Consider the following 24,666-nt stretch of genomic DNA (forward strand, 5'->3'; position numbering starts at 1 on the left):
TGGTGAATCCTCTCACCCTTCGCATCTCTGGCCTGTATCCCAGTTCTGTATGAGTAAATAAATAAATCTTAAAAAAAAAAAATTCTCTCCCAATAATTTGGTGGGAGAAAGAAGTTAGACTTAAGTGCTGCTACCTTGTTTTTCATTTGATCCTCTATTTTAGACTATTGCATTATATGCTTGATTCCAGACACTTTCTTTTTCCTCAAGTATTCAAACCATTCTAAAACTGAATGGGAATGAGATTTTAAAACAGAATCAGTGTGAATGAATGAGAGCAGGGAAATGCAAGCTACTGCACAATGACTGAATTAACTCAAGCAAAGAACCACAAGTGACCAAATGATAGGACTATTTACAAGAATCACAGCATGCTTATGTTTTCTCACAGCATGCTTATGTTTTCTGACTTACCTGATCAATTACAAATCATGGTAGCACAAAGTGTTTAAGAAACATTTCGAGCTACCATCTAATCCAAATTAACATTCATATTTATTAAAGATGTCTGGCTATACTTACCCTTCTCCATTCAAAGGGCTTGGCATGCTCATATAATCTTTCTGGAAACTACTGTTTCATTATACCACATTGTTTCTTTTATCGTGATCTTTATAAGGCTTGGTCTGCTTAGTGGAGAAAAGACTTCCTTCTGAGACTACTTACCTCGATTCTCATCCTCATTGTCTTCCCAGGGCTCTTCATTTGCTAATAGTGGGTTCTGTGACTCATTCATAGACCTCATAGGGAAGGAGTGTCCATCACCAGGGCTGGTGGGGAAAGGCAGGCAGTGAGCTCTTGCAGCATTTTATAGAGATAATAAGCTTCTCAGAAATAGGAGGAGAGTTCTTAGGAAGATTTAAACTATCTTATAGTTTAAAGACATGGTTGAACAGGCATTTAGTATAACATCAGTTAATAGCTGTATTATTCTCAATCTCTACATATTGTTTGTATGCATCAGTGCTGGCTGTTTTTGCTTATATGCAACTCTAATTTGTTTCCCACAATGTCCAGTATGGCAATATGCACATGTAGCAAACTTTATAAATATTAGTTGATGATGATGTTCCCAATTTATATCATATAGTTTTACTGCTTTGATTCTAAATTTTCAAGAAAAATTAGCATTCAAAATCATTGAATACCATGGAGATAAGTTGCTGTGAATTTGTGACAGATAAAAGTGTCTGAAGGTCCTGCTATTGGGCATATATGGCAGAAAGGTTATTAGGAGTTGGGCTAATGGGCCCAAAATGAGACATTTCCAGGATACAGATCCTTGAAGCAATTATATGCATGTGGGATTTACTTTGTATATAACTGACTAACTAGGACCACTGCCTAGGTTAATGTGTGGGTACTAACAGATGGATTAGAGTTAACTGAGGTGGCCCACTGCTGCAGTGGGGTATTATTCAAACATTTGTCTTATATACCTGAATGCATTCCAAATTTATGTCTGAGTGACTTTTGGATTGTTAATCATTTTTTAGAATAAAAATTTTATTGAGAGTTCTTCTCCTGCTGGTGGGACTACAAACTAGTACAACCACTATGGAAAACTGTTTGGAGTTCCTCAAACTGCTAAAAATGGAGCTTCCATATGACCCAGCAATCCCACTCCTAGGTATCTAACCAAAAGACACAAAAACAGTGATTCAAAAAGATACCTGCACCCTCCGTGTTTATTGCTACTTTATTTAAAATAGGAAAGACATGGAATTAACCCAAATGCCCAAAGGTAGATGACTGGATTAAAAAGATGTGGTACATATATACAATGAAATATTATTCAGCAATCAAAAAAGATAAACTCATGCCTTTTGCAGCAACATGGATGGAGCTGGAAGGGGTCATGCTTAATGAAATAAACCAGAAAGAAAAAGAAAAATACCAGATGGTATTTTATGCAGGAGCATAAAGGACTAGGGGAAAATATAATAATAATGAACAACTATATACCAGAGACATTTTACAGGGGTGGGGTGGGGAATGGGATCAAAAATGGGGTTAGAGGAGAAGTGCACTGGATTATGGTGATGGCACATGGGTGAACTGGTGATGGGAAGTCCATGGGGATTACAGCTGAGATGTAGAAAGACACAAAATGATATAAAAATAAACTATTATAATAAAAAAATTATTGAGAGTTTTAGCAAGATGACAAAAAAACAAAGGCAGTAGACTTGTCTCTTCCAGATAGAACTAAATTGTAAATCACAACACACATGAGGAGCATCAGCACAGTAAAAAGGGATGGAAAAAATATTAAGTGAACTTTATTTAGGTAATGATGATAATGGTGCAGTATTTTCCATAAGAGGAAGATGAGAGTGCTCTGTGTATTGCCCTGCATACCTATTAACTTAGGCACATACCAACATTGGGGATCTGAAGACCCAACACTGCACTGAATAAGGGGGTGATGAAGCAAGCACCTACAACAGAGGGTGTATTGTTGCAGAGTGCATTGTTCATGATTACTGGGTGAAGCACTAATCTCTCAACACAGAACATCCAAAGTATGAATCGGTGAGAAGAAGCAGGTTAGAGCACCTGGGTCTCCACAGAGAACAGGCTATTACTAAAATCCCTGGCTGAGATATAAAAAAGACCTGCCATTCCACACCTCAGGGCTAAAACCAAAACAAACAAACAAACAAACAAAAAACTTAAACAAATTAGATACCTACCAATAATGGGAGCAAACACACCAGATAAGAATAAGCTGCTAAAGAAAGAGCAATTCCTGACCTGTATCCCCATATCGGCTATAATCCATACCCAACACTGCATCTAGCGCTTACAAATAGACTACAGTAAACGTGCACAAAAGATTATATAAGAAATAAGAGGCCCTCCCTGGTGGCGCAGCAGGTTAAAGCACAGCACTGAGAATCTAAAGCCGCTTCCGCATGAGTTCGATTCCCGCCTGCCCCGGAGGTGACCACATGGCGCGGCAGACAGCTCCTGACCCTCCTGCTGCTCCCCTCAGCAGTGTACTTCCTCGATCTGCCTGTTCTGTCCCCCACTTTGTGTCTGGTGAAGCCTCTCACCGCCCCTGAACCTCTGACCTGTACCCCATTCTGTATGCACGAATAAATAAATCTTAAAAAAAAAAAAAAAGAAAGAAATAAGAACCGAGAAGCTAGAAGAAGAGGAAATGGATGTGGATCACATCAATCGATAACTGACAAACAAGCAATGGAGAGAATTAATCAGCTCAAAAACACAATGTTGGAGCACATCAATTGGACTATGTAGAGAAAAAAGAATTTTTAAAAAATGGAAATAGTATGAGTCCTCTGTGACAACTTTAAAATAAATAACATCTGTATCATGGGAGTCTTAGAAGATGAAGAGACATGCATAGAGAAGTCAATTAAAGAAATAATTATTGAAAAAAAATACTGAAAACCATCTCAATTTAGGAAATAAACCAAACATTGTGATCTAAGAGATCCAAATAAATTGAAACCAGAAAGCTACAGACTAGTCTGTAGCTTAAAACAAAGCTGCTGAGAATCAACAATAAGGAGATAATATAAAAATAATCAAGGAAACCTATAAGGAACATCAATCAAACTATCAACTATCAGTTCACTTTTTAGTAAAAACATTAAGGAATGAAAGAGCTGGAAGGAGTTATTTAAAGCACTTAAAGAAAAAAGACTTCCAGTCCAGAATCCTTTACCCAGCAAGATTAACATTCAAGACAGAAGGAAGAGTAAGGAGCTTCATGAAAAACAAAAACTAAAAAAAATCATTTTCTCAATTTAAAAGAACCAAGTTGCACACGAAGTAAATCCAAAAGGGATTATCATGAAGCAACAGAAGAGCAAATATCAAGGCAACAGATACCTAAGACACTTAACATGGAAGACGAAAGTCGCAATGTGGCCCATCAGAATCTTCAGAGTCCAGAGTGACCAATGGGTCACACAAATAGCCTGTCATATACTAACCTCAAACAGAAAATAATAGAAGTGACACATAAGACAATGAAATTAGGCCTTAAACAAAATAGGAAACCCTCAAAAAATAAAAATAAAAAAGACAAACCAAAACAAGAAAATACAAAATGGCAACAAGCACTTCTCAACAATCACTTTAAACGTTTATGACCTGAGCTCACCAGCCAAAAGACGTAGAGTGACTTAATGGATTTCAAAACATGGCCAATCTCATGTTTACAATAATTCACCTTGCCAAAAAAGACAAATATTGACTTAAAGTCTGAAGGCAGTTATATAAGCAAAGAGCAACTAAAAAAAAATGAGGAACAACTACACTTTAATCTGAAAAAGCAGACTTATAATTAAGAATGGTAGTAAGAGATGGAGGACACTATATTATGATTAAGGGATTAATACTATAAGAAGATACAACACTCACAAATATATAAGCCCCAAATTTTAAGTAACCAAGATACATTAGATAATCACAGAAATAAAAAGAGATATTAATAACAACACATAATACTAGAGGAATTTAATACACCACTTAGCACAATAGACAGATCGGCAAGACAAAAAAATACATAAGGAAACAATAACATTAAATGAGAAGTTAGGTCAAATAGTTCTAAAGGACATCTGGAGAACAAACACCCCAATATCAGAGCATGCACACTTTTTTCAAGTGTAAATGGAACATTCTCAAGAATAGACTGTATCTTGGAACAAAAGTCTACTGTCAATAAAACTGCAAAGATCAAAATTTTATCTAGTAATCTGTGACCATAATACCACAAAATTAGAAATGAACTTATCAGAAAAAAAAATCTATGAACACATGGAGACTAAACAACATGCAGCATTTAACAGCAACTGGATGAGAGAAAATCAAAACAGAAATTTTTAAAATGTCTTAAGATGATACAAGCCACCAGAATCTATGAGATACAGCAGTCTTTTTTTTTTTTTAAAGATTTATTTATTTATACAGAACCGGGGTACAGGCCAGAGTTGCGGAGGGTGAGAGGATTCACCAGAGACAGAGTGGGGAGCAGAACATGCAGTTCGACGAAGTACATTGCTGAGGGGAGCAGCGGGTGGGCCAGGAGAGGTCTGCCACGCCATGTGGTCACCTCCGGGGCAGGCGGGGATCGAACTCATGCGGAAGCGGCTTTAGATTCTCAGTGCTGTGCTTTAACCCACTGCGCCACCAGGGAGGGCCGAGACACAGCAGTCTTAAGGAGAAAGATAACTGCAACACTGGCTCACATTATGAAGCAAGTAAAGGGCCCTCCCTGGTAGCACAGTGAGTTGGCGCTGCACTGCAAAGCCAAGCTGTGGCTACTTTAATATGAATTCGATCCCCACCCCGGGGGTGATCCACATGGCATAGTAGACCTCTCCTGTCACCCCTCAGCAGTATACTTTGTCAATCTGCCTGCTCTGCTCCCCACTGTCTCTGATGAATCCTCTCACAGCCCCCACACCATTGGCCTGTACTCCAGTTCTGTATGCATAAATAAATAAATCTTTCTTTAAAAAATCTTTTAAAAAAGCAAGTAAAATCCCAAATAATCTAATATCACAATTAAAGCACCATGAAAAAAGGGGAAAAACAAAATCCAAAGTTAGTAGAAGGTAGTAATAAAAATAGGAGCTGAAATAAATGAAATCGAAATCAAAGTCTACACCAAAAAATGGCTGTAACTAAAGATGGTTCTCTGAGAAGACAAACAAAATAGATAAACCTCTAGCTAGGCTAACAACAACAACAACAAAAAAAGCTAAATCATTAATGAATAGACTCACAAATTAATGAAGAAAAATCGCCATGGATAGCACAGAAATACAAAATAGCAAGAGATCATAAGAGATTACTATAAGCAACTATATGGCAATAAATTAAATAACCTTGAAGAAATAGATATATTTCTAGATTGATATACTCTACTAAGACTACTCTAGAAAGAAACAAATCAACTGAACAAAGTGATCAGAAACATGGAAATTGAAACCATAATAAAAAATCTTCCCCCAAACAAGAGCTTAGGACAAGATGCATTACAAATGAATTTTATGAAACTTTTAAAGAACCACTTCTAAAGGAGCCTACCTTGCACAAATTGTTTTTTTAAAATACAAGATGTAATACTCCCTAGTACATTTATGATATCAACATTACCCTAATGCTAAAACCAGATAAAGACCACACCAGAAGAGAAAATTATAGACCAATATCTCTGATGACTATTGATGCAAAAATCTTCAACAAAAAACTAGCAAATTGAATTCAACAGTGTAACACAAAGATCATACACCATGATCAAGAAAAGATTCATCCCAGGGATGTAAAGGTTTTTTACTCAATTAGTGTAATATAGCATATCAACAAAAGATAAAAGCTATATGATGATATTAATAGATGGAAAGAAAGCATTTGAAAATATTTACAGCCCATATATGATAAAACTCCAAATATGATTGCCATAGAAGGAATCTACCTCAATATCAAACTAAGAGTACTGAATGCTAAGAAACTGAAAGCTTTCCTCTTAAGATTGGGAACAAGACCAGGATGCCTATTGTCACCACCTTTGTTTAATTTAGTATTAGGGCTTTTGGCAGAGCTATCAGACAAAATCAGGAAATAATGGGAATCCAACTGGGGAAAGAAGTGACACTGTCACTACTCAATAACGATATGACATTATATATACAAAATTCTTTTTTCTTTAGATTTATTTACTTATGCAAACAGAACTGGGGTAAAGGCCAGAGGTGAAGGGGAGGTGAGAGGATTCACCAGAGACAGAGCAGGGAGCAGAACAGGCCGCTGACTGACAAAGTACAATATTGAGGGGAGCAGTAGGCGAGGCAGGAGACGTCTGCCAGCCCATGTGGGTCACCACCCTTGCCAGGGATTGAACTCATGCTAAAGCAATGTGGCTAGCTTTGTAGTGCCGTGCTTTAACACGGCACTACAAAGTGCTGCGCCACTAGGGAGGGCCCTATATATAGAAAAAGTGGCAGATTACAAAATTAATATACAAAAATCCATACCTGTTTAATATACAAACAGCAACTAAGAATCAAAAGAAATCAAGAAAATATTTCTGTTGATAATTGCTTCAAAAAGAATTAAATACCTCAGAATAAACCTAACAAAGGAGGTAAAAGACACACAATGAGAACTGCAAAATGTTACTAGATTTAGATAGCAACGTAAGAAAATCCCATATACATGGATGGGAAAATCAGTGTAATAAAAGTGACCATCCTGCCTGAAATGATATACAAATTAATGCAATCCCAATAAAAATACTAGTGATATTATTAAAGTTTACTATAAAACAATAGTATCCTAAACAATACATTGGCACAAAAATAGATATGTAATTCAATGGAACATAAACAAAAGTCCAGAAATAAATCTGCAAATATACTAGCACCTATAAAGCAATTATGACAACAAAATGAGGAAAGCCACACATACAAAAGTGAACCAATACATAAAATATAGAAGAAAACATTTGTGGTATGTTCCATGATATTATTGATAGATGTTTTTGGTGACTCAACCCCAATGACAAAGGAATTAAAAACAAAAATGAACAACTGTGATTTTCTCAAGTTAAGAAGCTGCTATATAGCAAAGAAAATTCAGGATGACTTAACAGACCCTATTGAATGGAAAAAAAATATTTACTCAATATATAACTAATAAGGTATTAATATATAAAATACTGATATATAAAAGATATACAGTTCAACAAAAAAAGCAAATAACCCAACTAACTAGTGGGAAACAGTTATGACAGACAAATCACTACAGAAGATATCCAAAAGGGCAAAAGATATAAGAAAATCTTCACTGTCAACTGTAATGCAGCAGCAGAATAAAACTATAATGAGATACCATCTGAGACCCATTAGAATGCTGCATGTTAAAAATATTTCTGACAAGGGCCCTCCCTGGTGGCGCAGCGGGTTAAAGCACAGCACTGAGAAGCTAAAGCCACTTCTGCATGAGTTCGATTCCCGAGACCTCTCCTGACCCGCCCGCTGCTCCCCTCAGCAGTGTACTTCATTGATCTGCCTGTTCTACTACCCACTCTGTCTCTAGTGAAGCCTCTCGCTGCCCCTGAGCCTCTGGCCTGTACCCCGTTCTGTATGCACAAATAAATATTAAAAAAATATATATTTCCGACAAAAAGTGTCAGAGAGGACATGGAGAATAAAGTCTGTTACACTGTTGATGGGAATGTAAACTGGCACAACCATTATGGAAAACAATCTGGATTTACCTGCTCCACATTATGGTCATAATTCAACTTGCAACTTTAAAGCACAGTCCAGCATCAACACCTCTAAGTAGTAATAAGTACCTACCTGGAACCAATAGGTATTAACCAGAACTTCTTTTTATCTCCAAACACTTGTTGGATATTTTTGATGAAGCCAAGATTGAACCCATTTTTCTCTGGGCCACTTGTAAACACTGGAGTACAGAAGGCCTCTAAGGATAGCAGAGATAAAGAAAAGATGAAGAAAGCAATAAAAGATCAAATGGCAGGACTATCATAATTCTACAGTTCTCTATGAATGTGACTTGGTTCTATGATAACTATTTGCTGTGGCAGCATAAGTCTCTCTTAGTTATTGTGAATTATTTAATAAAAACCAGTTTAATATTTCATGCAAAGTAACCTTATTAAATAAAGAGAATGGGAACCATTTCAAAAAAAGGTAGAAGAAAGATTACCTTAAATATAATTGAGTAGTCATGGATGTAATATATTTTTATATTGCTGAATGTAAGGAGTGAGAAAACAAATTTAATACACCTTACTGGAATCTAAGTGGCAACAACAGCCAAATGATCTCCACTGTTAGAGCAGGGACCAAAGTAATGACACAAAGAGATGATAACAACATGGATTTGGTTTAGAAACATTTCAGGAAAGAAGGTGTTCACAACGAAACCTATAAAATAAGAAACTGAGTTTTATTCCAGATAAAATGTCAATGGGTGAAGTATAATCACCTCAAAGATTATGAGGAATTAGAGCATGTTAGTGCATATTGTTAAATACACATTTATCCCATTAAGCCACTTTCACTGTTGTGTGCTAGCTCTATATGGGCATTTCCCATTTGTTCTTTGTTTTCAGACTCTGTTATCATGAAGCTTTTATTATTTTTCTACTTTGCAGCTGATCTCTAAAACAAATATGCTAATCAATCACCCTAGCAACTAAGTGATAACATCTATATGGTTTATAAAATAAATTAAAATATTATCTTAGCTGATAGCATTACTAGTAGATAGGTTGCAAAAATTATAGTAGCTTTTGAACTAACCTTTCCTCAAATCTATCTCAGCTAAACAGTAACATTTAGACACTTTCTCTTCATTCATAATGCACTGATTAGTAAAAAATCTAAACATTTATTTCACATAGATGAGCAATTGTACTGGAATCCATTAGAAATATATATTTCTCTAAATAACAGCCTATAGAGTAACAGAGAAAAAACTTCATTTCTTGTTCTCATTTTTTAGACACTCACTAATTCACTGTGCTTATCTTTCACATAGTCCCTATACAACTCCTTGATGATTGTAGATATTTAACTTTCTTTTGTTTTTTTGTTTTGTTTTTTTTTCCTCAGGACTATTTTTTCCCCCTCAATCATCAGCATTTAATCAAACCCTTCTGGATGCTTCTTTAAATGAGAACATATTCTCAGCTAACTATGATACCCTCATCCTCTTCCCTCATAAAGTGACTCCTTACTATCAAGTACCCAGTTTGTTTGTTCGTAGAAGGCTATTACTATGTTATCTTCTTCATAAGCACTCTAATCTCAAGTCTCTCTCTAAGCTCAAATTGCCTCCCAAAATTTATTATGGAAACCTCACGCAAAACCAAAAATAACCATTGTTCTTGATAGTTCATATGGGGCTGTAGTTCCCCAGATTTGTAACTGGAAGGATTACTTAAAGTATTCACATAAGGAAACAAAGTAACCATTACAGAAGGGAAAATCAGGAGACAACGATCAGCAAAGAAGAGCATCTAGTTCATTGAGCACATCTCCTATATATGATTTCCTGTACAGAGTCCTTGTTTTCTCCTATATATGATCTCCTATATAAGGACTTCTTTTTCCCCTATATATGGACTTTGTTTTACAATGTGCTCAGTGAATTAGATGTTCTTCATTGCTGACCTTTGTCTCCTGATCTTCCCTTCTGTAATGGTTACTTCCTTTGCTTCCTTATGTGAATACCTTTTAGGAATCCTTTGAGTAATAATCTGGGGAACTACAGCCCCATATGAACTATCAAGAACAATGGATATTTTTGGTTTTGTGTGAGGTTTCATTCACTAATACTCTCATTAATCTGTAAGCTTCCATTCACTATGGCACTCTATTTTGGTAAAATGTTTTTATATTTGTCACAGTTTGGAGGAAATGGTGGATGTCATTGTAGCTAAAACACTTCACTGGAAATTCTTTTTCTTCTGTTGAGAACAATCCATGGTCACTGTCATACACAATGATGTTTTTTTCATATTCTTAATATCAAGTCTTACCTAAGGTGGTTTTGTTTCTGCTGACAAGCCAACAGTGGTAACCAAAGAGAATCACAAGGCTGACAAAAAACATGCAGGCCACAAAGAGGAGAAAAAGGACATGGAATTTAGAGCGAACACTGGGCAATTCCCCCTAGAAAATTAATAAACAGAAACAAAAGATTAAAGTGGTAAGCTAAGTACTGGCTAAGTCTTATCTCTCTTTATATATATGTTAGTACTTTTTTCCATTGTATAAAATGTGTAGCTGTAATTTTAAAAATAGATTTCTACAAAACAGATTTTTCCAAATCTATTTTTTAATAAAACAGTTCTTTCTGTTGGTAACTAGACTTCATTATAGACCATCTTAGGCTTTCATCTACAAAGCCTAAAATGGCTCCTTACTTAAGTCTATGTTCAGTGTAAAATATAGTAATGTATCAATGAGAAATGGGTATAGTGAAAAGGGTATACTCAGATAATAACTGGCATGATATATCTTAAATTTGTTCTTCTTTGGTTTACAAAATAAATTATTGGCTACAGGTGATACTAGTGAGCCTCATATGGTTCAACCTCTTGCCTCAACGTAGGCTGTCCTAGAACACTTCACCTCATGTTTTCTTGGATGTATGTGTATTGAAATACATGTAGGACGTCAAAACAGGTAGAATTTCTAAATGTTATACCTATGAACTAGGACCAATTTTAAAGCTACTGCAAAGTTTTGGGTAGTTGTTTATTGATAATTGAAGTAGAATGTGCCAGTATATTGAATCTTGTAAAATAGCTGTTTACATGGTAAAAATAAGCAGGATTCAAAGGCAATTGTAAAAGTAGGTGCCTAAAGATTTTTATAATTAGCCAGGACATCTCATTTTCCATATTGTACAAGCTTTTTTGGTTGTTATTAAAGTACATTATTTTATATCCGTGACAGTGTTTTTATAATATAGGTTTTCCTCCACCAGCTTTTTTTTTTTTTTACATGCAGCCCTAGAAAAGAATGAATTTTCTGAAATTCTATAACATCCAGAGCATGAGGCATTTTGTCTTCTGACTAGGACCTTAGCAGACATTTTTATTTTTGGAGTGAGCAGTTGAGAAAAGGACTTTTGTTTTGGTGGGATAAACTACTTCGAAATATTTCCAAATGTTCTCGAGTAGTAAAATGAAAGGTGACACCTGACTGGCGTGGATCTTCATAATAGAGTAAGGATCTATTCGGGGTGGGAGGAGAAAGTTATGGCCTGAAAACACTTAGCAAATTCAGATAGTACAGATTATTTTCTTCTCTTTGAGGTTTTTAATTCATTTTGATATAAGGAAACACTGGGAATTTTCAGAGTGTATGTGTTAAAAGAATGAAGATAAAGGGAAGTAAGCCAGTCAAATAGTTGAGGGGTGACTGGGTGAAATTTGCATGAGGGCTAAATGACCCAAGAAGAATCTACATAGGATGTCAACCTTCAGGAACTTTTATGTGCCCAATTTTTTGGTAGTGGTTTTTGCTTGGCTGGTTTTTACTTTCATAACCTTTGTGTGTGTGTTAGTTTTTAGACCTCATATTTACTTTACTTACCATTCATGTTTAAATTGGCAATAGGAAATATATCTGGTCTACCTGAGCTCCTCTGTGTGCTAACTCTAGCCCCCTACTGCACTTGTGGGAAAGGAACACTCTCAAGGAAAGAAGGCACTTCACAGAACAGCTACAGCAGATGATAAAAAATTTCAGTTCTAAAGAAGTTAGGTGTAAACAATATCTCTGATACTGAGGAGGTAAGTATGTTCCCAATTTCTGATATTGAGGAGTTAAATATGTTCCCAAACCAAGGAACAGTGAGTAATTCCCTTTAACAACATAAAGTTCAGGCATCTCTGGCAACACTTTCACCATTAGAGGCCATGCTGACATAAAACAGCTGACAGGAATGCTACTGAGCATAAGCCAGCTTGTGCAAAAGCAGTGTAAGGAGACTGGTTGAAGCTCTGTCCAAATAATCTGTGGATAAAAAGGCACCACTGCTGCTGGAGTGGAGGATGATGGTGAAGTTCAAATTTTGTACAGAATACTGATGAGGCTTACAAGGATGAAGGCCACAGGACTGAGTCAATTTTGATGAAGATAAAACTTGAAGAGTTATTGGGAACTGCTGTTTTATATTATGGTTACGTTTATGTTAAATCTTATTCATGGATCTGATGAAATCTAGATTGATAATATGTTTATGCCTGTGCCCCTTGGACACTGTAGCTCTTTTCAGTTTTTGCTTATATAAAATTCATTCTTTCTCTGCAGCTAATTAAGCTGAAAGAGCCTGAGAATAATATTTGAAACAAAGGTTAATAAAGTTCTTCGCATAGTTACAAAAATAAACTGGCAACAGAAAACACTGAGCAAGAAGGAACAATATGTCAGTTTACTCCCTGGGTAACTGAGCTGTCTCCCCTTTTCCTCTCCACCAATTACTCTTACAGAACTCCCCTTTCTCTGTCGAAAAACATCTACCTTATTTTCTCTTGATAAAGTCCTGAATATTTATTTTTCTTAGAAGAGGGTGATGGCCTGATATTCAAAATTACTGTCCCAGGAGACAATCAAGCTAAATTATTTCAGGCAATGACACCAGAAACAATTCAGAGAAATGACAGAATAATACCATTATCTTGGTTCTAAAATAAAGCACAGCCTTGGTGGGAGATATATGGTTCCGGTGTGGGAGGTATATTTACTATCTTTTTCATAAGCCAAAGATCAATTTAAAGGAGTAGCTACTTTGATAAGAAATTGATCTTTGGCTTATGAAAAAGACACCAAATATACCTTTACTTTGATAAGAAAAAGTAAATATACCTCCCATACTGGAACCATGTATCTCCCACCAAATAAGGCTGTGCTTTATTTTAGAACCAAGATAATGGTATTATTCTGATGGTCTTCTGAATTACTTATTCCAATGGAGCCAGAGCTTCCCCACTGAAAGACCATAAAAGGTAGAATATGGTACATGTTCAAGATCACTGGGCTTAGGCTTAGAGTCAGACTTCAGTTCAAGGCCTGATTTTGAAGCTTACAAGCTGGTGATCCTAACCATGTCACTTAACTACTTCAGTCTCAGTTTTATCATTTTTAAATGAGACCAATAATTTCTGCTTTGCCTACTTTACATGGTTGTAGTGGGCATAGGTAATAGATATGAAAGTGCTTTGAAACTGTGAAGTTATGACACAAATGGAGATTGTTACACAGCTAATCTCCTCGATACAAGGACTTAAAAATACCTGGCAGTGTTTACTTTCATTTTAAGGGAAATCTTAATTCAAACTAAGAAGGCATCTTTAAACCACACCAATGTGCTCTTTGGAAAGATTGCAAGAAAGCATTTCTCTAAATCATTAATGCCCTTTTCATTATGTGGGCAAGCCAAGGTAAGTTTCCTCTTCTGTCAGGCATGAACTAATCTATTGTGGAGAAAACAGAAGGAAGTAGGAAAAGGATGTTCACCCCTGATACTGTTGTGAATGCTGGCATGTTTTGATGATTAATTCATAACTGAGTACCAAATTTTAAGAGTGAGAAGAGCTTTACAGCACCAGGCTGCTATGGTGATGTTTGATTATTGGCAGGCTAGGAAGGTCAATGGCAAAATGTGTGAAATGCAACACTTTACTATGGCTCCTGAGTAATAGGTTGTTCTTAAATAGGAGCCTACTGTGGTAAGGACCAAGTAAGGTCTTGTAGTGAAAACCAAGGCTGACATTTTTTCTGCTGAATTGGATACAGTAGATTTTCTTTACCTTCAGGAAGAATCAATGTGTGAGTGGAAAGCCAAACAGGTCATGGAAACCTGTGCAATAGAAAACAGACCCCATGCTGTGGAAAAGGGCCAAGGAAGTGATGACAAGATGGTGAAGCATATTGTACTCAGTGAAAATATATTATAAAAACTTCATGCTGGCCCTCCCTGGTGACGCAACAGGTTAAAGCATAGCACTGTGAAGCTATCCACAACCCCGAAGCAAAAGTTTGATGCCCCACTAGGGAGGTGACCCACATGGCGCACCGGACATCTCCTGACCCACCAGCTGTGCCCCTCAGCAGTGTTTCGGTAATCTGCCTGTTCTGCTCCCCACTCTCTCTCTGGTGAATCCTATCATCCCCTGTACTTCTGGCCTGTACCCAGTTCTTGTATGTACAAATAAATCTTTAAAAAAAAATTCATGCATGCTTGTACTTCTAAATCTCTGAAGATTTTGATATCCATTATATACTTCTTTATTCTTTTTAAAAAAGACTTATATTTTTTTGTGCATACAGAACTGGGGCACAGGCCAGAAGCACAGGGGCAGTGAGAGAATTCACCAGAGACAGAGTGGGGAGCAGAACAGGCAGATCAAAGAAGTGCACTGCTGAGGGGAGCAGTGGGCGGGTCAGGAGAGGTCTACCTGCCATGTGGGTCACCTCCGGGGTGGGGATCGAACTCATGCTTAAGTGGCTTTAGCTTCTTAGTGATGTGCTTTAACCCTCCCACCAGGGAGGCCCTATACTTCTTCATTCTTAATGTTATTAAATATCTGAATTGTTGGAGCAAGTTAAAGGGAAAATGGAAAGCAAATATCACTGTAATTTTCTACACTATACATTTTACACTAGTAGGGATCAATGCACTAATTAATTATTAAAATATTCTCAGATACTCAGATTCTCACTACCTTGCTTTCTCCTTTTTCTCCAGTTTATTGTATTGTAATCTACATACTGGTCCAGGATTCATGCTATTTCTTTGTTGCTTTACACTGTGACTTGAAGGGAGACATTACAAGCACAGATTTTTGTGCAATTCCTCAAGTAATAACTAGTAGCTCTACCCACAACTGTCTTCTGCTTTTCAGTTTCAGTTTAGACAACCAATATCAGGAAAGGTTACTATTTTTTATTAATTGCACTGGAGTTGTGGAGAATAGCTGTGTTCTGGAGTCCACGGGTATGAAAAAAAAAAAAAAGCCAGACCCTATGCAAATATACAAGCTGAAAATCTGCCTTCAAATCGTTTGGAAATAGAAGGTATATTATTGGTATCTTCAAGTAGAAGTGAAAATAGGATTTTAAAAAATTAATTGTAATTTTTTAGATCACATTTTGAAAGGTAAAAGTACTATCAATATCTGTTTCATTTGGTGCTGGCAACAAAGCCAGTAAAGGATGTCATACAAAGTTCAAATAAGCGTCCCCATTGCATTTCATTTATTTCAGTTCATATGTGAAAATGAGTCAATATTTCTGTTTAGTAGGAATATTACAACTCTCCCTTGAACTGGAAATTAAAAAGTATTTCCTAACAATGAGGGTGTGTTTCTTCAGACTTTTTTCCCCCTTAGGAAGTTAGATATTTAAAATTAGTTTCATGATTTTTCAAATTTATAATTGGTGTGTTTTATATACTCACTAGAGAATTACTTTACAAAGAAGACTCAAGAGGTTAAGTTCTTGAAGACCTTAACAAGATTTTCATATATGACAGCAGCTTTTTTAAGTGAAATCTTTAAACAACAGCCTTCTAAACCTTAGAAAATTTAACATGGGAATTTGATTTTGGTTTCTTCTCTGCTGATTACTTCAGTATTAGCTATTTCAAAACAGAAAAAATAAAATGTCAAAGATGTCACAGATAAGAGTAGTTATGTGTGTGTGTTTTTGTTTTTTTTTTTGGGTGAGACACTGCAGCATTTTAAAACTTACTCTCCAGTATTTGATGAAATAGCTGAAGACAGTTGTGGCAATATACAGGCAGTAGAGAACAGAGTAAGCTAAGAATTGAAGAAAGAATTTGTAGTTGGAAAATCCAATGCAGTTATTAACCCTATAAGAAAAAAAGAAAAGTTGAAATTAGGACCCTTTGATTGAGAACGCAATGATACATAAGTGAACTGAGCATGTATGCCTGCTATTCTTGCTGCTTCATTTTATGTTACATAGCTGTTCACCAGTAATAGGAGTCCCTTACTATGAGAGACTAGAAAAACAAGTTCACGTCTCACTTGTTCCTCCTTTCATTTTGAACAGAGACACTTGGCTTAGCTAATAGTTCTGGACTGGTTCCTGACACACCCAAGTAGAATTGGATTTTGAACGATAAAAACTACTACAATCTCAACAATTACATTTAGTATTGTACATGTACTCTTTATGTAGTTATATGATTTCAGATATGTTCTCTAGAGAAGCTATATAAAATACGGAGAATTGTTAACAATTTTGAGTATTTTAAATGTCAAGCTGGCTAAAAATAACTGAATGTTTCAATGTCAAAGAGAACTATATATTTATAATCTATTTCATTACTACGCCCAAGTACTAAAGCTAATGGACAGGAGACTGATAGCTTGTGACCCTGACATTTCAGTGCAATAACTTTGGTAATATATTCATTCTTGCTTGAGGGGCTTCCTCTGCCCCTAAACCCCAAGTCAAATCTAGTGATTTATGGTAGCACAAACAGGCATGTTACAACTATACTTAGGAAGAGAAAAATGCTGAGCAACTTTGACCTTTTAGAGGAGAAAAATGAATGAAAGGGACATACCAAGGGCAGTGATGGTCCATTTTTAACACACACCTACAAAAGGAATGAAATACAGGGTTATCAGTGAAGAAGCAACTTATTATTTGTGAACTCAACAGTTCACCAGTATTTTTACATGGTGCCAGTGTACTTATTCCTGTAGGTTTCCACAATAGCTACACCAAAACTAGTATGTCCTCAAGTTATTCCTAGACTAAGCCAATCACAGCACTTGCTGGCTGCAAGTTAGAGGCCTAGAAGTTTGATATTGATACATAGGAAAAAAAGGTCCAAGATATCTCCATTCATTTTGTTTAATATTCATTTTAATAAAAGTATAGAGGAAACCATATGGTTATAGCCTCTGTTCAAGTGAAGGGAAAGAGAAATATGATGTAATTAGCACTCAAGGAGAAGACACCCATATATTGGGTGTGAAACATGAAGAGTATGTTTATTAACATAAAAATGGGACTTACAAAGCAGGAACAATTTGAGTAACAAAATTGAGGTATATCCAACACCTCCATACTGATATAAACAAATAAGGGAAAAAAAAAACAAATCTCCCATACAGAATTCCACAAACTGCCTTCAGGAGGCGGGGGGCATCTATAACTCTTCATTCCTTGAATGTGAGCTCTACAGATTGATGTCATTTCAAAGGGGGCAGCATGAGAGGGTGGGGAGTGGGGAAGAGTAACATTACAGGACAGATTCGAACAAATACTACCTTAGCCCGGTGATCAAACTTAAAATCACAGTGATATGTCATGTTTGCAGAATTTACCCCTTGATATGATGAGAAAGGTATTTTACCTCTCTGGTCTTTCTCCCCCAAACAGATTAATAATCCAAGTAAAATAATGAGAAAAATATCAGAAAACTCCCAACTGTGGGACATTCTACCTGATCATTAGTCCTAAAAACTACTAAAAGGGCTCTTTGGTGGCACAATGGGTTAAAGCACCACATTATGAAGCTCTCTGAAGCCACTGCAGCACAAGTTCAATCCCCGGCCAGGGAGCTGACCCACATGATGTGGCAGACTTCTTCTGACCCGCCCACTGCTCCCCTCAGCAGTGTACTTTCTCATTCTGCCTGTTCTGCGTCCCACTCTGTCTCTAGTGAATCCTCTTACCCACCAAACCTCTGGCCTGTACCCAAGTTCTATAAGCATAAATAAATAAATCTTTTTTAAAAATAACTAAGAATATAAAACAATAAGCACAGTTTGAGAAACTCATAACTGAGAGGAATCTAAGCAGACCTGTCAGCTAAATGTACTGTGGTATCTTGAATGGGATATGAAAGAGGAAAAGAACAGAGGGAAAAGTACAGAAGTTCAGTTAAAAATAATGTATCAGGGCCCTCCCTGGTGGTGCAACGGGTTAAAGCACAGCACTAAGAAGCTTAAGCCACTTCCGCATGAGTTCGATCCCCGCCTGGCCCGGAGGTGATCCACATGGCATGGCAGACCTCTCCTGACCTGCCTGCTGCTCCCCTCAGCAGTGTACTTCGTCCATCTGCCTGTTCTGCTCCCCATTCTGTCCCTGGTGAATCCTCTCACCCTCTGCATCTCTGGCCTGTACCCCAGTTCTGTATGAATAAATCTTTAAGAAAAGATGTATCAATATTAGTTCGTAAGATTGTAACAGAAGTAATATATTTATGTAGAATGTTCCAATTGGGTATGAAACATGTAATAACTATTTTCACAATAATTCTATAAACTCTCCTAAAATAAAATGTTTATTTTAAGAATATTTTCTTTCCTACTTTTAGAATAGTTTGATTCATCTCTGTAAGGGTTTTGGCATATTTTGGCTCACTCTGATCAAAGGGAAATGCTCTTATCTAGGCCTGATTACATATTAGGTTACATGTTACATGTCACATGTCAGTTAATTTGTTGTCTAGGCAATCATTATGGAGTCAAACTCAACCCAGGGAAAATATGGCTGTCACTTACATGGCACAGACAGAGCAGTGGTGGCAGCGATCTGGCTTGATCAAATGGCATCGGTCACAGAATCGTACAGCTATAGAGAAAATAAGATGGTTAGCACCAGTGAGAGTTTAATATAACATCTATCTTAGTAGCCTATCTGAATGGAATTGTTATACGTAGATTCCAGGTACTGAAACTGATCTCATTTCAAGTTACCAAGAAAAAAGATCACTAAGGGAATTGTACTATATATTTTTTTTATTCCTGTTGGATCAATCTTGAAAGCAGCTTTTGAGGGATGAAGGTAAGAGGAAAAGCCTTCATATCTGAATCTCTGATGGTAACATATTGTAATGTAAAACAAAGCAAATTGTACTGTGAAATGCTTGAATGGCCTTGGTAAAATTATTTTGCCTCTGTTAACTCCAACTTGCCTACATCAGAAAAAAAGATTCATCATGTATCTCATGTACCTGGAGATCAGAGTGTTTGATAGATAAAACTCCCAAGCATAGTAAGGAGAGCAGTTCTTAGACTAACAATTTGTGGAATAGGAGAGATATTCTAAAAATAATTAGCTCAATGGACCATTTCACAAGGAGGTAAAAGACATGAGCCATATAGTGACTTGGCACAAGATCACACACAGATGGGAGTAGGAGGGCTCTGTGAGCAGCACAGTTTCTCTGACACTATAATTCAGGGTTCTTCTCATTTGGGAAGTCTGGTATAAAAAACAAGTTCACTCTCCCTCCCTCCCTCCTTTTTTGCTTTGTTTATTTCCCTTAGATGAAAGTCATTTTTCTTTCCTTCTAATTGTCTCTGTATTGACAGGATGACTGTACTTAATATGGTTATTACTAAGCATGGCAACTGAAATTATGAAGTTTGACCTAATACAATATTTCCATCCAAAGGGGACATTAAGCACACATAACTGATTCAACATAATGAACAGCTAATTCATTAGTCTGTGTTCATTTCTAGTAATGGGGTAGGTAACCAAAATATGTGTATTACTGAGGCAAAGAGAGAGAGGGACACAGTTGTCTGAGTCTTCTAGCATGTTTTAAAAGACATGGTCACTGCCCAGTTTAAGCCACCAACATGTCTTACTTAGATGTCTATAATAGCTGCTTAATTTTTCGCACTGCTTTCATTTCCACCCCCCCACCCCAATACATTGCCTACAGAACAATATGATCTATTGTTGCCTGTCTCATCAACCTTAATTTGTACCATTCTCTACCCATTACACTCCTTGTACACTGGTTATCTATCTGATTTTCTAATACTGTAAGCTTCCTCCTGTCTCACAGGGTCCTTTGTATTTCTACTTCCTTCTTCCTGGGATATTAGTCTTTTGCTCGTATAGCTGGTGTGTGTATGTGTATGTGTGTGTGTGTGCGTGTGTGTGTGTGTGTATGTCTTAGATCATTTGATATTTCCTCAGAGATGCTTTCTCTATTACTGTATCTTATGAAGACTGCCAACAAATGCTTCTTGGGTCCAGGGAATAGTGAGTGAAGTAGCTAGTTGATGATGAGGAGGATGGGCCCTTGCAGGGATGGGACTTCAGAACACCTGTCCTATTTCAGGAAAGCAGCTACCTTTCAACTCTAGCTAAATTTTGCAATGTAGAAATGCAGACAGAATACTGTCAGAATATTTGAGTTTTCAAGATAAGATTTTCATGTGTTAATATCCAAACTGTTAAAAATTAATAACAAAACCCAAGTTTTAAAGTACACTTGAGAGATCAAACAAAATATCTCTGAGACTGATTCATCTCATATTTCTCTAGTTTCTAACCTCTGCTCTCATGTCATGCTCATGACAACTGTTTGGAATTATATAGGTAATTCCCATCTCCTTTCACCATATTTCAGCATGTAGAAAGAGTTTTGAAAAGTCCTAGCCACTATAACATTAAAACTCTAGGAAAAATAGCAATAAATACTTAGTATAACCTAATAACCAGGCCATATTAAAATATTCCAATTGTCACACGGCATTTTAATAAATCTTGTTGAATAAATTAATGATAAACATATTACTCTAAATGTTTAACAGAAAATTTCCAAAAGCCTCAAAATAGGATCTCTTTTATGAGAAATGTTAGGATAACCTGTCAAATAAGCCTTGATTTTCAAATTTTAAAAGAAAGATAGAAACAGCTAATACTATTCAAATCTTGCAGATGAAAGCTAAGAGGAAAACTCCATTGTGGATATTTACCCAAGGAATATAAAGACATCCCTGTGCACTGATACTTATACAGAAATAATCATAGAGCATTCACTCATAATGGTTAAGAACTGGAAACAACCCAAATGTGCTTCAGCTGGTGAATGACTAAATTGATATATTCATACAATGAAGTAATACTCAGCAAAAAAGGAATGAAATACATAACCATTTGTGTGTTTTGTATGTAAATCTTGTCCACAAAGAATGGCAAAATAATTAGGTGGATGTGTACTGATGTCTGCTACTTACTTTGAAATATGTCAAAAAACACGATGGCTTTATGGATGACGGATGATGAAGAGAGGGATATATGTGGTTAGATATGTGATAAAGCAACTGACTAAAGTTGTAGTGGTAAACCCAGTGGTGGGGATAATAGATATTTCCTATAAAATTCTTCAATCTGTGTGTATGTTTTAAAAAATAATACTAAAATGTTGAGAAAAACTCCATATTGTTCTTCAGAAAAGAGGGGAAAAATGGACTAGCCTGAAAATATGTATGGGTTATTCTTTCTGAGATCCTTGCTGATCTGCCCTTCTAGCTGGTGTTGGATAAACTGACCTCCATTCCCAGTTCTTGTGTAAACTGGTAGCTTCTTGGCCATATCAATGAGCATCTGCTTCTGGACCTCAGGTCTCTCTTCATTTTCATAACGCTCCTTATCTGTATAGGACAAGTGGAACTGGAGGCAGAATGAAAAACAAGATTTATTTTCCAATGTTTAATGAAAAGATTAAAAACAACAATAACTATTTAGGTGAAAACACTTGTTTCCTACTATTGAAGTCCAGGAATAAACTTGGCTTATAGCTTTCTCTGGATAATTATCTCAAGTATCTTATCTAATTTTTAACTGAATCTTTATAACTCTGAGATAGGTAGTATTGGTTTATAAATAAAGTAAAACTTGAGAGATTAAATACCTTGTTCGAGGTTATACTCACTGAACTACTAAGTAGCAAAGCTAAGTCCAAACCCATTCACCTGACTCTCAGACTGATGCCCTTTCTACTCCATTAAACCAAATATGATGTGTAACAGGACCCTGTTGATGATCAACTATGTTAGGTTTTAAGTTGTATTTTTTATATGTGGCACACTTGGAAAAGGTGAATGAGAGTGCTTGTGACACCTTTGCATATAGTAATCTTGCAAATGAATAGAAATTTGGAATTCTCACTATTTCAGAAAATTTTAGTCTGGTATGGGAGCTTACTGCCATATTCACACCACATTTTTGCTAATTTTGCAGAAGACAGAACAATTTTCCAAAGTGATAGAGACCTGAAAGCTTTCTTTCTTTGTGTCAAACAAAAGGCTCAGGTAAAAAAGAGAAGGTTCTCTGGTCAGATTTTCTCAATTATACTTCACTGTTACATATAAATTAGGTAAAAATAACTTGGGAAAATAAAACACTCAAATGTCTTGAAATGTGATATAGAAGAAATAATACTATTTCACAAAAGTGCTATAAAAGTACCTGATAAGAATATAAGTCTACTTATAATCCAATTTGTTAAATAATGTACAAATATTTAATACTGCCAGTCTTGTAAACTTTAACTATTAGTGTGAATATCTTATTGTGATTTTAATTTCCACTCCATTGGTTAGTAATAAAATTGATGGTTATTCCTTTTTTGTGGTATTGATTTATAAGTTTTCTTTCTATATTTTGGATATTAGTTCTTGGTTGAATATTTTCTACTAGTATATGGCTTTCTTTTTCAATTTCTTTATGTGCATTTTGATGGCAAAAGATTTTGGAGAGAGAATATAGGGTTATGTAACTATTTTGAAAAAACAGGTTGTTATTGTCTACTTAAGCAAATATATTCCTGTCCTATGATTCAGAAATTCCATCCCTGTCTATTTTATATACCCAGTATAGAAGTGTGTAAGACAAAAGATGTGAATAGCAGCATTTTCATTATAGAAAGAAATAATGACTCAAGTACCCTTTGACTGATGAATGAATAAAACAACTGTGGCAAAAGAGGTACTAATAGTAAAAGGTAATGAATAAATGAAACATGCATCAATATGAATGAATTTAGAAAACACGACACTGAGAGAAATGTGTGCACAAACAAGTACATACTATGCTTACTATTCTGGGAGGTACAGAATAAGCACAATTAATTTATGGTGATAGAAGTCAAATTAGTGGTTGTCTGTGACAAGAGGTTGATTGGAAGGGGCATGAAGGAGATTTCTGAGGGGTTAGAAATGTTAAAAATTTTAACATAAATGGTCATTATTTAGGTGCACATATAGGTAAAAATTCAAAATTGACTCTTTATAGCTTAATTATTGGAATATGTACTTTATACATCAATAAAATGGTAAAACAAGCAAATTAAATGAAACTAGTTTTAAAATTAGAAATGTATAAAAATGAGCATTATTTTAAGGACTATACCTAGTAGTGTATTTTTATCATGGCATTAGCAAGTTGAGTGAGAATTATGTACCTTCTGGGGATATGTGGAAATATAGAGGCATTTTTGGCTATTATAGTAAATATGGTGTGTTATGCACATTTCATGGGTGGGGCAGGGTTATAAAGATTCTGTGACAAATAGGAGGTGTACACAACTAAGAATTTTCACAAAAGCTATAATTGTTATAAAATAGTAACTACATGATATAATTTTAATATAAAAACACCTGAATAGCAGCCTACACCAAATGGAGGATCAAATCAGTCACCATGAAGACAATAATGTACAAGGGGCTCAGGTGGAGGAGAGATATGAAAAAAAAAAAAGAAGTGAAGAAACACTTTTGAGAAATATTTGACTCTAATAAGAAGGCAACATAAGGATAATGAGTATCTCAAAAGTGGACAAGAGAAAAGGCAGCAGAGAATTTAAAGAAAGATCGGAGGAAAACTTCCTAAACCTGAAAAAGAATTTACATAAACAAGAACATGAAGCTAAAAGAAAACTGGTTATCTAAGTGTAATCAGACTTATATCAAGACATATTTTTGTGAAACTACCAAGAGATCAAGAAAAATAAAGGATATTGAAAGTTACTAGGAGGAAAAATATCAGGAAACATATAAAGGTATTCTTATAGGTTTAAATCAGGCTTTCTTGAATAAAACCTAAGGCTAAGAAGAGAATAGAAAGAAAAATTTAAAAAGATAAATATTGTCTCCAAAATACTTACAGATGAAATTTGCTAGCAAAGAATAATACAAACTTCACATAAAAGGGAGAAAATGGAGCCCTCCCTCCCTGGTGGCACAACGGGTTAAAGCACAGCACTGAGAAGCTAAAGCCACTTCCGCATGAGTTCGATTCCCGCCTGCCCCAGAGGTGACCACATGGCGCGGCAGACCTCTCC

General features: G+C 35.9%; 1 protein-coding gene across 2 annotated transcripts in view; it reads right to left on the reverse strand.

Moving 5' to 3' along the window:
* Positions 1 to 24,666, reverse strand: part of ZDHHC15 (zinc finger, DHHC-type containing 15) — a 79,222-nt gene that overhangs the window by 12,665 nt on the left and 41,891 nt on the right. For both annotated transcript variants that reach the window (XM_012727261.1, XM_004685599.2), the window contains exons 4-10: positions 21,875 to 21,995; positions 19,082 to 19,151; positions 17,131 to 17,163; positions 16,287 to 16,407; positions 10,562 to 10,694; positions 8,349 to 8,475; positions 667 to 770 (exon numbers count right to left, since the gene is read on the reverse strand). In XM_012727261.1, coding sequence (XP_012582715.1) covers positions 667 to 770; positions 8,349 to 8,475; positions 10,562 to 10,694; positions 16,287 to 16,407; positions 17,131 to 17,163; positions 19,082 to 19,151; positions 21,875 to 21,995 — 709 coding nt within the window. The remainder of the gene's footprint in view (positions 1 to 666; positions 771 to 8,348; positions 8,476 to 10,561; positions 10,695 to 16,286; positions 16,408 to 17,130; positions 17,164 to 19,081; positions 19,152 to 21,874; positions 21,996 to 24,666) is intronic.

This window comes from Condylura cristata, unplaced genomic scaffold (assembly GCF_000260355.1).
Source record: "Condylura cristata isolate star-nosed mole 26May11 unplaced genomic scaffold, ConCri1.0 scaffold00019, whole genome shotgun sequence".
Lineage (NCBI taxonomy): Eukaryota > Metazoa > Chordata > Mammalia > Eulipotyphla > Talpidae > Condylura > Condylura cristata.